Consider the following 14,265-nt stretch of genomic DNA (forward strand, 5'->3'; position numbering starts at 1 on the left):
AGCAGAGACCCCAAAGCAATGGGTCTACCTATTCATGGACTGATATCCATAAAACTTTGAGCCAAGGTAAACATTTTCTTTTTATAAGTTTGAACATCTCAGGCATTTGTTACTGTAAGGAAAGCTGACTAAATACACAGTCAAATGTTGGGAAACAGATTTCTTTAGTAGCTCCTACCTCCAGAAGGAAATCATGTTTAAAATATGGAAACCTGGGATGGTGGGTGCACGTGAGATCACAACTACTCAGGAGGAAGAGGTGGAAGGATTGCAAGTTTGAGGTCAATGGAGAGATGCCCTTCTCAAACAAACAAAAAAGAATGAACAAATAAATACCAAGGACAATTGTTCAAGGAAAGAAATACCAACCCGGTAAACCGGTTTGCTGTTGTGGTTTCCAATGCCAATCCGTACAAAACATCCTGTGACAGTTTTAGCAAAGAAGGGCATGTGACACCAACGTTCTAGCTTATGCCGTGATAATCGAACTCGATTCAATTCTTCAGGTAGGGAGACTGGCTGTGATTTTGGAGGGATCTCTTCCTTCCTGTGGGAAACAAAGTGGCAGTGGGAAAAATATTCAGCATAAAAACAGAACAAGATACATAAGTAACATCAAATTCTCAAAACTTAATCAAAGTACAAAGATTAATCTAGTAGGAGAAATAAATAAAACATCAGAAAATAGTTCATCTGTCCCTAACCAGTAGTGTAAACTTTTTTTGTGTGTGTGTGTGTGGGGGGGGTACCAGGGATTGAACTCAGGGGCACTTGATCACTCAGTCACATCCTCAGTCCTACTTTTGTATTTTACTTGGACACAGGGACTCACTGAATTGCTTAGTGCCTCACTATACTGAGGCTGGCTTTGAACTCAAGATCCTCCTGTTTCAGCCTCCTGAGCTGCTGGGACTACAGGCATGTACCACTGTGCCCAGTTGTGAACTATCTTAAATGAGGTACCACTCCAGAAAAAAAAAAAAAAAAAAAAACTAATGAGCCAGGCACAATGGCACATACTTGTAATCCCTGGAAACTTCGGAGGTTGAAGCAGGAGGATTCAAGTTCAAAGAAAGTTCAAAGCCAGCCTCAGCAACTTAGTGAGGCCCTGTCTCAAACTAAAAAATAAAAAGGTCTGGAGGCTGGGGATGTGGCTCAGTGGTCAAGTGCCCCTCAGTTCAATCCCCAGTACCAAAATAAAGGTAGGGGTCTGGGGGGGAGGTGTTGGGGGGATGTAGCTCAGTGGTTAAGCACCCCTGGGTTCAATCCCTGGTACTAAAAAGAAAGAAAGAAAACTAATCAAAGATCTAGGTCAATCTGAGGGTGACAGGAAGTCAGTTCCCACCTGGCAGGCCAAGGTGGAATGACTAGGAGTGTAGGCCAGGAGCCAGAGGCAGAAGAAAGTAATGGGCTGATGTGCTGGGGAATCTTAGTTCATCAGTTCAGGGTACTGAACCAAACCAAAGTCATAGCCCAAACAAGATTTGGAAACTTCTTCTCAAAGAACACACCCATCCTGCCTACTAAACCAAAATGTGCATAGCTTACTCCTCTTCTTCATCAGATGATGATGTTCGGGATGAGCGATCTGACTTTTCACTGGACTTGTCATCCTCTTCCTCCTCCTCATCATCAGAGTAGACCTCACTGGTTTTTAATGGCTGTTTTTTGGCAAGGAGTTCAGCTAGAAAGAAAGAAGAAACATTTACCCAGATACTCGGAAGAAAATCAATTATCTTTCATCTTTGAGAAGGAACTGGAACATGGAAGAGGACAACTCTATGCTCTCTGGACTAGACTGTGATAACCTGAGCTGTAGTGAGTTACATCAGAGTAAAATCATTCAGGCACCGAATATTAGGAACCCATAAACCAAATAAAGTCTGGAAGGTTGTTAGTAAGTGGGTAGAAAAGGTCAAGAACACTACTGACAGTTATCTTTTATTGTACAAGAACAAGATAATTGAAGATGGGCAAGAAAGAGGGAGAAAAACTCACAATAATCTCAGAGTTTTTGATAAAACCTTATTTTGAATATGTAGTAATATTTCTAATAGCAGAACAAAAACAACCCAAATGTCAACAAATAGGAGAGTGGCTGAATCACCCCTAGTATACCCACCCAATGGACTATACTATTCAGCTATAAAAACATGAATGAGACATAACACCACATTCTGTCAGAAAGTATTTGTTTTTGTTTTTTGGTGACTGAACCCAGGGCCACTAAACTCCTGAGCTATATCCCCAACGCTTTTTATTTATTTTAGAACAGAATGTTGCTAAGGTGCTAAGGCTGGTCTCAAACTTGCCATCCTCCTGCCTCAGCTTCCAGAGTCTCTAGGATTATAGGCATGTGCCACTGTAGTTGGCCAGAGTATTTATACGGCACCAAAGAGTAAATATTTCAGGTTTGTAGTTTGCTGTGTCACTGTCTTAACTATTCAACTCCACTGCTATAGCATAAAAGCAGCCTTGGGCAATATGTAAATAAATGGATGCTGCTGAATCCCAATGAATTCTTTTTCCCTCTCCATATTGTACATGCTAGGCTAGTTAGAGAGTTACCACTGAGCTACATCGCTAGTCCTGCCTTGTAAACTTTAAGTGAGTCAACATTATTATATGTATTATATATGAGTTATATTTCAGTAAATTTATTAAGAAAAGAAAAAAAAAAAAAAGGAAAAACTCTGACATTCTTGAATTAGAAACAGTATCACAGTTGAGCATGATGGCACACACCTATAATTCCAGCTACTTGGGAGATAGGAGGATTACAAGTTTAAGGTCAACCTTGGCAACTTAGTAAGACCCTATCTCAAAGGAAAAAAAAAAAGAAAAGAATTAGAGATATAGTGCCATGGTAGAGCGCTCCTGTGATCCCAGCAACTTGGGAGCCTAAGGCAAGAGGATTACAAGTTTGAGGACAGCCTGGGCAACACAGTGAGGCCCTATCTCAAAATTTAAAAAAGTTTTGGGGCTAGAGTTGTAGCTCAGTGGTAGAGTGCTTGCCTAGCATGTGTGAGGAACTGGGTTCAATCCTCAGCAACACATAAAGATAAATGGGGGTTGGGGTTGTGGCTCACTGATACAGTTCTTATACACCACGTGTGAGGCACTGGTTTGATTCTCAGTATCATTTAAAAAAATACAGATTTCATGTCCAACTACAACTAAAAATATTTAAAATAAATAAATAAAGGGACTGTGTCTATCTCCAACTAAAAGAAAGACTTTTTAAAAATTTTTAAAAAGTTTAAAAAAGTGCTGGAAGAACAAAACTGGGTGCAGTGGCACATGCTTATAATCCCAGCAAATTGGGAGACTAAGGCAGGAGGATTGCAAGTTCAAAGCCAGCCTTAACAATTTAGTGAGGACCTAAGCAACTCAGCGAGACCCTGTCTGTAAATAAAATATGAAAAAGGGCTAGGGATGTGGCTCAGTGGTTAAAACACTTTTGGGTTCAATTCTCAGTACCAAAAATAAATTAACTAACTAACTAAATAAATAAATAAATAAAAAGTACGGGGAATAGTTCACTGGTAGAATGCTCCAGGGTTCAATCTCCAATACTACATATCACACAAATATACACACATAACAGGAACACAAGCACATGCAAAAGGTATCATCAGTATAAGGTTCATGTTTTTATTTTTTTTTTAAAGACAGAATCTTGCTATGTTGCCCCAGTCTGGTTGTGTGTGAGTATGTGTGAGATGTGTGAGTGTGTTATGAGAGAGAGAGAGTGTGTGTGTGTGTGTGTGTGTGTGTGTGTGTGACTGGGGAATGAACCCATGGTTGCCCCAGACTGGTCATGTGTATATATATGTGTGTGTGTGTATTAATAGGGAATGAACCTGGGGGAGCTTTACCACTAAGCTACATTTCTAACCAATTTTATTTTTTTATTTGGAGACAGGTATTGCTAAATTGCTGAACTTCTGAACTCAAGCAATTTTCTTGCTTAGCTTTCCCAGTAGATGGAAACTGGCACAAGTCACTGTACCCAGCTTCATGCTAAACTTTATCCTTTAAAAAAAAAAAAGGGGGGGGGGCGGGTGGCTGGGGAGATAGCTCGAAAGTCAGTAGAGTGCTTGCTTTGCAAGCACAAGGTCCTGGGTTCGATCCCCAGCACCCCAAAAAAAAAAAAAAAAAGTAGCTACTTTGGTAGTGTAAGTTGTTCCTTGTGGTCTCTAAATACAAGTTCTCATGAAAAAGGCTCCCTAAAGAAATGTCTGATTCCAAATCCACAAAGTAAGAAAGTTAAAAGATGAGGGGTAGTACAGTACTTGACTAGCCTGCATAAGGCTGTGGGTACAATTCAGTACCACCACCAAAAATAAAACAAAACCAAACCAGGATTACTCGGATCTTGTGTTACAGGGTCTTGTTACAACTAGTTGACAAATTGAGTATCAATAATAATAATTGCTACAATGGATTAAAATACATAAAACAGTTTAAAATCCATGAGTTCACAGGGATATTCAAAATAAATATACCTCATTGGTCATTTTTAGTAGTTGCTAAGGAACTATTTCATATTTTTGAAAACTGGTAAATAAAGAAAAGTATATCAAGCATTTATACTGCCTTTCCCATTCAAAATGTACGGGGGGAGGCAACTAAATAGTTAATGAGAAGTTTTTTTTTTTTAAATAGAAGGAGAACAGATAATAAATAAAAATGACAGATTAGAGTATCATTATTTTTTTCCTTTTTAGGTACTGGGGATTGAAGGCAGGGTTGCTTTACACTGAGCTACATCTCTGGTTCCTCTCAAAAATTCTAGTTATTTTATTTTATTTTAATTTTTAAAGGTTAAGGCAAAATTTTATTTTCATAATGAATTAATCTCCATGAAAGGTATTTTTTTTTGCACTGGTAAATACACTTTAAATGTCTCCAGAACTTTGTCCCATCTCCCAAACAAGATTATCAGTCTTTGAAGGCAGGTAACACTATCCTTTCTTTACATTCCTTTTAGCATACACCTCACAGAGGCAGCACATACCTCTGAGCATTTACTGACAAGACTAAAAAATAGCTAGAAAAACTAATTTCCACGTTAGATCCATAGCCTCAGAGCCACTAACAAGCATATTTACAGGTACAATCTGAAGTTCAAACAGATTCATCCCAGGACAGAACCCCATCTCCAGCCAGTGAGCCTAAAAAAACGGACCCAGCCATCTGAGACAGAGTTTCACTGAACTGTCCAGACTGGCCTCAAATTTACAATCCTCCTGCCTCAGTCTCTCAAATCACTGGGATTATAGGCATGTGCCACTGTACCAGGTAGAATATCATTTTGTAACTCCTAGTGAACTAAACGATCTAAGTTGTGATCATCAATGGCTGTGACAGAACACATTACTATTTCCTATTCTTCACATTATCCTGTACACATGCTTTCTGTCATGTAATTTGGTAATTTCTGTTCCTCCCATCTTGAGAGTGATACTATGTCAACTTTAAGTCTCAGCTTTAACAGGTACTTTGTGTTTCTGCTTTCCCCTTTTACACTTCTGTTGTCACAATGATTAAAAATGTACCCTTGGGTCAAGAAGGAAGAGAGACAGGTAGAGCAGACCTGACCACCACCTGCATCTTGGAGATGATCTCAGTTGAACTCATACTGATGCATGTATAGGAACAGGGGAGTAGTTTGTTACTTTATTGTGTGGTAAATCCTGCCTGAAAGAGCTGGTAACATCACAAAATGAGAGACAATCAGATATTAAAAATCCCCCTTCTTTCCCAAACTAAAATTATTAGCAAAACACAAAACAAACCCAAATCTGACCAATTCTCTAGCTTTCACAGGAAATTCAAGGGATTACAGGAACAGACCCAATACTACCAATGGGATGTAGTCAGCATTTTTGAGAAACAGACAAATGACATGGTTTCTTCAGCAAATAAGCTACAAGGGGGATAAACAGACAAGGAAAAAAACCCATAGCTTATGTAATTTAAGGGATATATTAATAAGTCATAAAATGTGGATTTTAAGTTCCTGATTCAAACAATAAAATTATTATTTTTTAAGTTATAAAACAAATATAGAAACTTTAATACTAACTAAATATTTGATCACATTTAGGGATTCATTGTTAAGATTTTTTGAGTGTGACAATGGTACAGAAGTTAGGTTTAAAACAAGAATCCTAGCCTGGTGCAGTGGTGCACCAGCAACTTCGAAGGGTAAGGCAGGAGGATCACAAGTTCAAAGATAGCTTCAGCAACTTAGGGAGGCCCTGAAGCAACCTGGCGATACCCTGTTTCAAAATAAAAAATAAAAAATTCTGGGGAAGTGGCTCTGGGTTCAATCCCTGGTACCAAATCGATCAAACCAACAAACAAGAATCCTTATCTATAAGAGACATTTATTGGCAGAAATATGATGATACTGGGATTTAATAAAAAATAATCTGGGGCTGCCAGGCATAGGTGAGGCCCTGGGTCTGATCCTCAGCATCACATAAAAATAAATAGATAAATAAATACAATAAAAGATCCACTGACAACTAAAAAATATTAAAAAAAAATCAGAGAGGAGTATAGATTCAACAAGATTGGCAATGAGATGACTATGGAGATTAGATAATAGAATCATCAAAGTTCATTATACTATTCTCAGCATGTTTAGAATTTTTCATTATAATGAACTAAAAAGGGGGGGGAAATAAAATGGCTACCAGTGAGTAAAATCAAATAATTGAAGACACAAAGTAATCATTACTTTCTCCCACTTACCTGTTCTGTTCTTGCGTTTTTCTCGCTCTGCTTTAAGCTCCTCCATGGCTTGAGATTTCTTATCTAATTTCTCATCCCGTTTGGAACGTCGTTCCTTATTGTGGGACGTTACCTAGGAAGGAAAGGATAAGTAGGCCTTTTTAAAAAAAAATTAATAGTTGATAAGATTCTCTATACCTAACAATTAACATTCAGTCTCCCATGTGAATTTCTGTTGGCTACAGAAACTTAAAACTTGTATAAGAGGAGAGCATCCTCTTGTGGACAAAGAGAACAGAACAGCAAAATCAGTTTATCTGCCTAATAAACAGCAAACTAAAGAATTATCCAAATAAACTCTTTCTGTAAGAACACATAGATTATGATCTAACATTTGTTGATAATTCATGATGAATGCAGAGATGACTTATTTTCCTAGCTGTATTATACCAAGTCTAGAATCACATACACCTGAATAAACATCATAAGCAATCTTACCAACTTTTCCTCAAGTTATGCTCACTCTAGTGGGCTCCTATTGAAATGCAGATATGAGTGGCGATGTCATAAGAAGTTAACCAGTTTGGCTAATGGTAAAATGATACATCCAGAGATGAATGAACTAACTAACCTTTCACTAACTATCCTAGGGTGATTAACATAAACCTAACTCTACCTGAAAGAGAAGAGGTAATCTCTTTGGATTATAGGGACCATTGAATCTCCTACCTGAGATTCTTGAATCTGTGTCAGCTTCTTCTTTTCCTGTTCCTCTTCTTGCTTTTTCTTTTTTTCTTTCTTTTCTTTCTTTTTGGCTGTTTTTAGTTTTTTCTTAATTTCAAACCTGGTTAAAATATATTGTTTGGTTTAAAAAAAAAAACAATTAAATACACATAAAGATTGATTTCTATTAGGAGAAAGGAAGTAAGTATACAAAAGGAATTAATAAACACTTTGGCCTCCTGCAAGAAACTCCAATGTACTTTGTAAGCATATTAAAAATACTGAATATAAGTACAACAAAAGAAGGCAGTAAATTGGAATAGATTTTTTTAAAGTGAGAAAAAATACACAGGATACTGTTGTACTCTTCTTTAGACTTATGGTAATACCAGTTCTCCTTTAGTCTTCATGTAACAGAAGAAAATAATTTATTCTTGGGTCAAGTTAGGAAGCAAAATTACAATGTCATAATTACTGCTGTTATTTGTGTCAAACTTGTGAACCTCTTGCCTCAGCCTCTGGAGTAAGTTGAGATTAAGGTATACATCACTGTATTTGGCATGTCACAATTTTAGCGTTCAGGACAAGGATTTTTTTTTTCTCTTTCTGAGGTGTTGGGGATTGAACCCAAGGCCTTGTGAATGCTAGACAAGTGCTCTACCACTGATCTAAACCACTACCACAAGAAGTATATTAAACTGGGGGTGGCAGCACATGCCTGTAATCCCATTGACTCCAGAGGCTGAGGTGAGAGGATCAAAAGTTCAAAGGCAGTTCAGCAACTTAGTGAGGCCCTAATAACTTAGGGAGACCCTGTCTCAAAATAAAAAATTAAAAATGGGTTGGAGATGGAGCTCAGTGGTAGAACACTTTCCTAGCATGCTTAAGTCCCTGGGTTTGATTCCTAGCAACACACACACACACACACACACACACACACACACAACCACTATCAAATTGTACATTTTAGTGGGTTACTTTAAATAAAATATTTTAAAGTGTTTAATAGCTTATATTTACATGGTGTTCTTAAGTATATTCAAGGCTTACAACAACACCTGAGGAAAAATTGAGCCAGGAGGAAGGTAAGTCATTTAATTCAAGCTCACTGACCAATGGGGTCTGGATTGAACCTAGACCGTCTTCTGACAACATGTCAACTTTTTCTTTTGTTTTGTTTTGTTTTTTTGGGGTTACAGGATATTGAACCAAAAGCAATGCAAATGGTAAGCAAGCACTCTATCACCAAGCTAAGGTTCTGACCCTAAAATATCAGTGTTCTTTCTGAGATTAGGCCATCTTGTATGCTGCCTGTTCCCCTGAGGAATCCAACACCTCAGAATAACCTCACTACTGGTACTGCTGACTAGAGAACAGGACATTAATGGTGCTTATATAAGACTGTTATATCTGGGCAGAGTAGTACATGCCTGTAAACCGAGCAACTCAGGAGGCTGAGGCAGGAGAATTCCAAGTTTGAGGTCAGCCCCTGCAACTCAGGAAGACCCTGTCTCAAAACACAAAATAAAAAGGAGTGGGGGGGAGATCCAAGATGGCGGACTAGAGGGAGGCTGCATTCCTTGTCACTGTGTAACTCTGATTTCAAGCAGAGGATATCTGTTTCTTGGTAAGGCAGTTTTTGCTGCTTTTCGATCCCCTGCTGTTTACCCCATTTGTCTGCTGTGACCACCTGCAGTCTGCCAGCACATGGAGGCATTTTTTGAGTGCAGACTGGTCACTGTCAGGCGCCTATCATCCGCCATTTGCCTGCCTCTCGCCTGTCCTTTGCCTGCCTTACACCTATCCATCATGCAATGCACGAGGTTCACCTCCTGATCGACCGACAACAGTCAGCAAACTGATCACCAACCACCAGTGGAGCACCAGCTGCCTGCTGTTGCCTGGAAGTTCACTGTTACAGTACCTGCAGGTTTGATTACACGTGGCTGCTGCCATTTTGAGACAACAGCCAGGCCTCGTAGGACCCCTGGCAGGACTGACTGAACCCCATCTCCAGGATCCCTCAGCCCAACCGATCACTCCCTGCCTCTGGGGCCCTCACATCAACTGACTGCTCCCTGCCGCCAGGACCCCCAGACCAACTGACTGCACCCTAGCACCGGGACCCCAGACCGACTGATTGCACCTGGCCTCCAGGATGCCACACCAAACACACCCGACCCCTGCCTGAGCAACTGCATCCCACCTCCAGGACCTCCTGCTGACCACCGCCACACCCTGAGCTGCAGCTCCCCATTTGCCAACACATTTTGAAGCCAGAGCGGCCATCTTGGATAATCCTGGAAGCGGTAGCTCCGATCTTTAGGTGGAGCAAATCCCATCCTGAGACACCTGCTGGAGGCTTGAAGCTCATTGTCAGGTACCTCTCATGCACCAGGCTACTGAACTCTGGGAGGTTTCATTACTATATGACTGTTATACTGTAGATTTTCTCTTATCTCCTTATTGAAAAAATTTAAGTTTTTATTTCTTTACTTTTCTTGCTCTCTTTTCCTTTAGTTTATCTGGTCCCTCAGAGTCTCTCTCTCCCTTTTTGGCACGCTAACATTCAATTTCTTTTGATTACACTCTCACCCTTTCTATTATCTAGAACTTCTGTATATTCTTTTCTTATCCCATTAACAGCCACATTCTACATCCCTCTGCATCCTCTTTGTCCTCCATTTGAAACCACAGAACTTATTGCAAATTTATTTGTTTTACTGAAGATAATATTTGAACTCATTCTGTTTATTATGACAATTTTGTTATTGTCCTCATAGGGGCTATTTGGTCTAGGATTGCATAGTGTCTGAATTGGGCACTGCTAATATTGATCTCCCCTTAAAGAAAGGGTTTTGGAAACCTATAGGGCCACTATAAGCCTATAGGGGGGAATATGTAATACCCTATATCTGCACTGCTAGAGGGGAAGATACATGAACAACATAAAAAAACAAGGGAAGAAAATGATCCAAACAAATCTAGATTCTATATTAATAGAATCCAATGACAGTATGTTAGAAGAAATGTCAGAAAAGGACTTCAGATTATACATGATTAAGATGATTTGCGAAGCAAAGGATAAGATAAGAGAGCAAATGCAGGCAATGAATGATAATACCAATAAGCTGAAAGAGCACCTGCAGGAAGCAAAAGATCATTTCAACAAAGAGATAGAGATTCTCAAAAAAAACCAAACGGAAATCCTTGAAATGAAGGAGACAATAAACCAAATAAAAAACTAAGGAAAGCATCACCAAAAGACTAGACCACTTGGAAGACAGAACCTCAGACAATGAAGACAAAATATTGAATCTTGAAAATAAAATTGCCCAAACAGAGAAGATGGTAATAAATCATGAACAGAATCTCCAAGAACTATGGGATATCATGAAAAGACCAAATTTAAGAATTACTGGGACTGAGGAAGGCAGAGAGATACAAACCAAAGGAACGAACAACCTATTCAATGAAATAATATCAGAAAATTTCCCAAACCTGAAGAATGAAATGGAAAATCAAATACAAGAGGCTTACAGAACACCAAATGCACAAAATCACAACAGATCTGCACCAAGGCACATTATAATGAAAATGCCTAACATTCAAAATAAAGATAGGATTTTGAAGGCCACGAGAGAAAAGCATCAGGTTACATATAGGGGGAGACCAATACGGATAGCAGCCGACTTCTCAACCCAGACTCTAAAAGCTAGAAGGGCCTGAAACAACGTATTTCAAGCTCTGAAAGAACATGGTTGCCAACCAAGAATCCTATACCGAGCAAAACTAACCTTCAGATTTGAAGATGAAATAAAATCCTTCCATGATAAACAAAAGTTAAAAGAATTTACAAATAGAAAGCCTGCACTACAGAAGGTTCTCAACAAAATATTCATGAGGAGGAAATGAAAAACAACAATGGAGGTCAGCAAAGGGAGGAACTACCTTAGAGAAAAACCACTCAAAGGAGAAACCAAGCCAACTTAAAAACCAAAAATAAGACAAATGACTGGGAATACAAATCATATCTCAATAATAACCCTGAACATTAATGGCCTAAACTCATCAATCAAAAGACATAGACTGGCAGAATGCATTAAAAAGAAAGACCCAACAATATGCTGCCTTCAAGAGACTCATCTCATAGAAAAAGACATCCACAGACTAAAGGTGAAAGGATGGGAAAAAACCTACCACGCACATGGACTCAGTAAAAAAGTGGGGGTTTCCATCCTTATATCAGATAAAGTGGACTTCAAGAAAAAGTCAGAAGGGATAAAGAAGGACATTTCATACTGCTTAAGGGAACCATAAATCAGGAAGACATAACGATACTAAATATTTATGCCCCAAACAATGGTGCATCCCTGTACATCAAACAAATCCTTCTCAATTTCAGGAATCACATAGACCACAACACAATAATTCTGGGTGACTTTAATGCATCACTGTCACCACTAGATAGATCTTCCAAACAAAAACCAACCACAGAACTCAATAACACAATCAATAACCTAGTCTTAATAGACATATATAGAATATTCCATTCATCAACGAGCAGATTCACTTTCGTTTCAGCAGTACATGGAACCTTCTCAAAAACAGACCATACGTTATGCCACAAAATAGTCCTTAGGAAATGCAAAAAAATAGAGATACTGCCTTGTGTTCTATCTGATCATAATGGACTGAGAATAGAAATCAATGACAAAAGAAAAAACAGAAATTACTCCAACACCTGGAGACTAAATAATGTGCTATTGAAGGAAACATGGACAACAAAAAATATCAGGGAGGAGATAAAAAAAAATTCTTAGAGGTCAATGAGAACAATGATACAACATATTGAAATCTCTGGGACACTATGAAAGCGGTACTAAGAGGAAAATTCACTGCATGGAGCGCATTCCAGAAAAGAATGAAAAGTCAACAACTAAATGACCTAACATTACAGCTCAAAGCCCTAGAAAAAGAAGAATGGAATAACAGCAAAAGTAGTAGAAGACAGGAAATAATTAAAACCAGAGCTGAAATCAATGAAATTGAAATAAAAGAAACAATTCAAAAAATTGACAAAACAAAAAGTTGGTTCTTTGAGAAAGTAAACAAAATAGACAAACCCTTAGCCACACTAACAAAGAGAAGGAGAAAGAAGACTCAAATTACTAAAATTCGTGATGAAAAAGGAAATATCATGACAGACACCACTGAGATACAGAACATAATGAGAAGCTACTTTGAAAATCTGTATTCCAACAAAATAGAAACTACCGAAGACATTGACAAATTTCTAGAGACATGTGCTCCTCCCAAACTGAACCAGGAGGACATACACAATTTAAACAGATCAATATCAAGCAATGAAATAGAAAAAGCCATTAAAAATCTACCATCCAAGAAAAGCCCAGGACCAGACGGATTCTCAGCCGAGTTCTACAAGACCTTCAAAGAAGAACTCATTCCAATACTTCTCAAAGTATTCCAGGAAATAGAAAAGGAGGGTACCCTACTGAACTCATTCTATGAAGCTAATATCACCCTCATACCCAAAACAGGCAAAGACACATCAAGGAAAGAAAATTTTAGACCAATATCCTTGATGAATATAGATGCAAAGATCCTTAACAAAATATTGGCAAACCGTATCCAAAAACATATTAACAAAATTGTGCACCACGAGCAAGTGGGGTTCATCCCTGGAATGCAAGGATGGTTTAACATCCATAAATCAATAAACGTAATCCATCATGTCAATAGACTTAAGGATAAAAATCACATGGTTATTTCAACTGGTGTAGAAAAAAGCGTTTGACAAAATACAACACCCCTTCATGCTCAAAACAGTAGAAAAAAAATAGGGGTAGTAGGAACATACCTGAACATTGTAAAGGCTATTTATGCTAAGCCCATGGCCAACATCATTCTTTTTTTTTTTTTTTTTTTTTTTTTTTTTTTTTGTGGGGCTGGGAATCAAACCCAGGGCCTGTGCTTGCAAGACAAGCACTTTACCAACTGAGCTATCTCCCCGGCCCCCCAACATCATTCTTAATGGAGAAAAACTGAAACCATTCCCTTTAAAAACGGGAACAAGACAGGGATGTCCTCTTTCACCACTTCTATTCAACATTGTCCTCGAAATCTAGCCAGAGCAATTAGGCAGACCAAAGAAATTAAAGGGATACGAATAAGAAAAGAGGAACTTAAGCTGTCACTATTTGCTGATGACATGATTCTATATTTAGAGGATTCAAAAACCTCCTCCAGAAAACTTCTAGACCTCATCAATGAATTCAGCAAAATAGCAGGCTATAAAATCAACATGCATAAAAGTAAAGCATTTTTATACGCAAGCGACGAAATAGCTGAAAGGGAAATGAGCAAAACAGCTCCATTTGCAATAGCCTCAAAAAAAATAAAATACTTGGGAATCAATCTAACCAAAGAGGTAAAAGATCTCTACAATGAAAACTACAAAACATTGAAGAAAGAAATTGAGGAAGACCTTAGAAGATGGAAAGATCTCCCATGTTCTTGGATAGGAAGAATTAATATTGTCAAAATGGCCATACTACCAAAAGTGCTATACAGATTCAATGCAATTCCAATTAAAATCCCAATGACGTACCTTACAGAAATAGAGCAAGCAATCGTGAAATTCATCTGGAAGAATAAGAAACCCAGAATAGCTAAAGCAATCCTTAGCAGGAAGAATGAAACGGAGTATCGCAATACCAGAACTTCAACTATACTACAAAGCAACAGTAACAAAAACGGCATGGTATTGGCGCCAAA

At 38.4% G+C, this 14,265-nt stretch overlaps 1 protein-coding gene across 2 annotated transcripts in view; it reads right to left on the reverse strand.

Annotated features, from left to right (window-relative positions):
- The window catches only part of Rtf1 (RTF1 homolog, Paf1/RNA polymerase II complex component), a 63,838-nt gene that overhangs the window by 10,823 nt on the left and 38,750 nt on the right, over positions 1–14,265 (reverse strand). For both annotated transcript variants that reach the window (XM_047541901.1, XM_047541902.1), the window contains exons 5-8: positions 7,474–7,588; positions 6,766–6,877; positions 1,549–1,684; positions 370–547 (exon numbers count right to left, since the gene is read on the reverse strand). In XM_047541901.1, coding sequence (XP_047397857.1) covers positions 370–547; positions 1,549–1,684; positions 6,766–6,877; positions 7,474–7,588 — 541 coding nt within the window. The remainder of the gene's footprint in view (positions 1–369; positions 548–1,548; positions 1,685–6,765; positions 6,878–7,473; positions 7,589–14,265) is intronic.

The sequence above is a fragment of the Sciurus carolinensis genome, chromosome 2, assembly GCF_902686445.1.
Source record: "Sciurus carolinensis chromosome 2, mSciCar1.2, whole genome shotgun sequence".
Taxonomy (NCBI): Eukaryota; Metazoa; Chordata; class Mammalia; order Rodentia; family Sciuridae; genus Sciurus; species Sciurus carolinensis.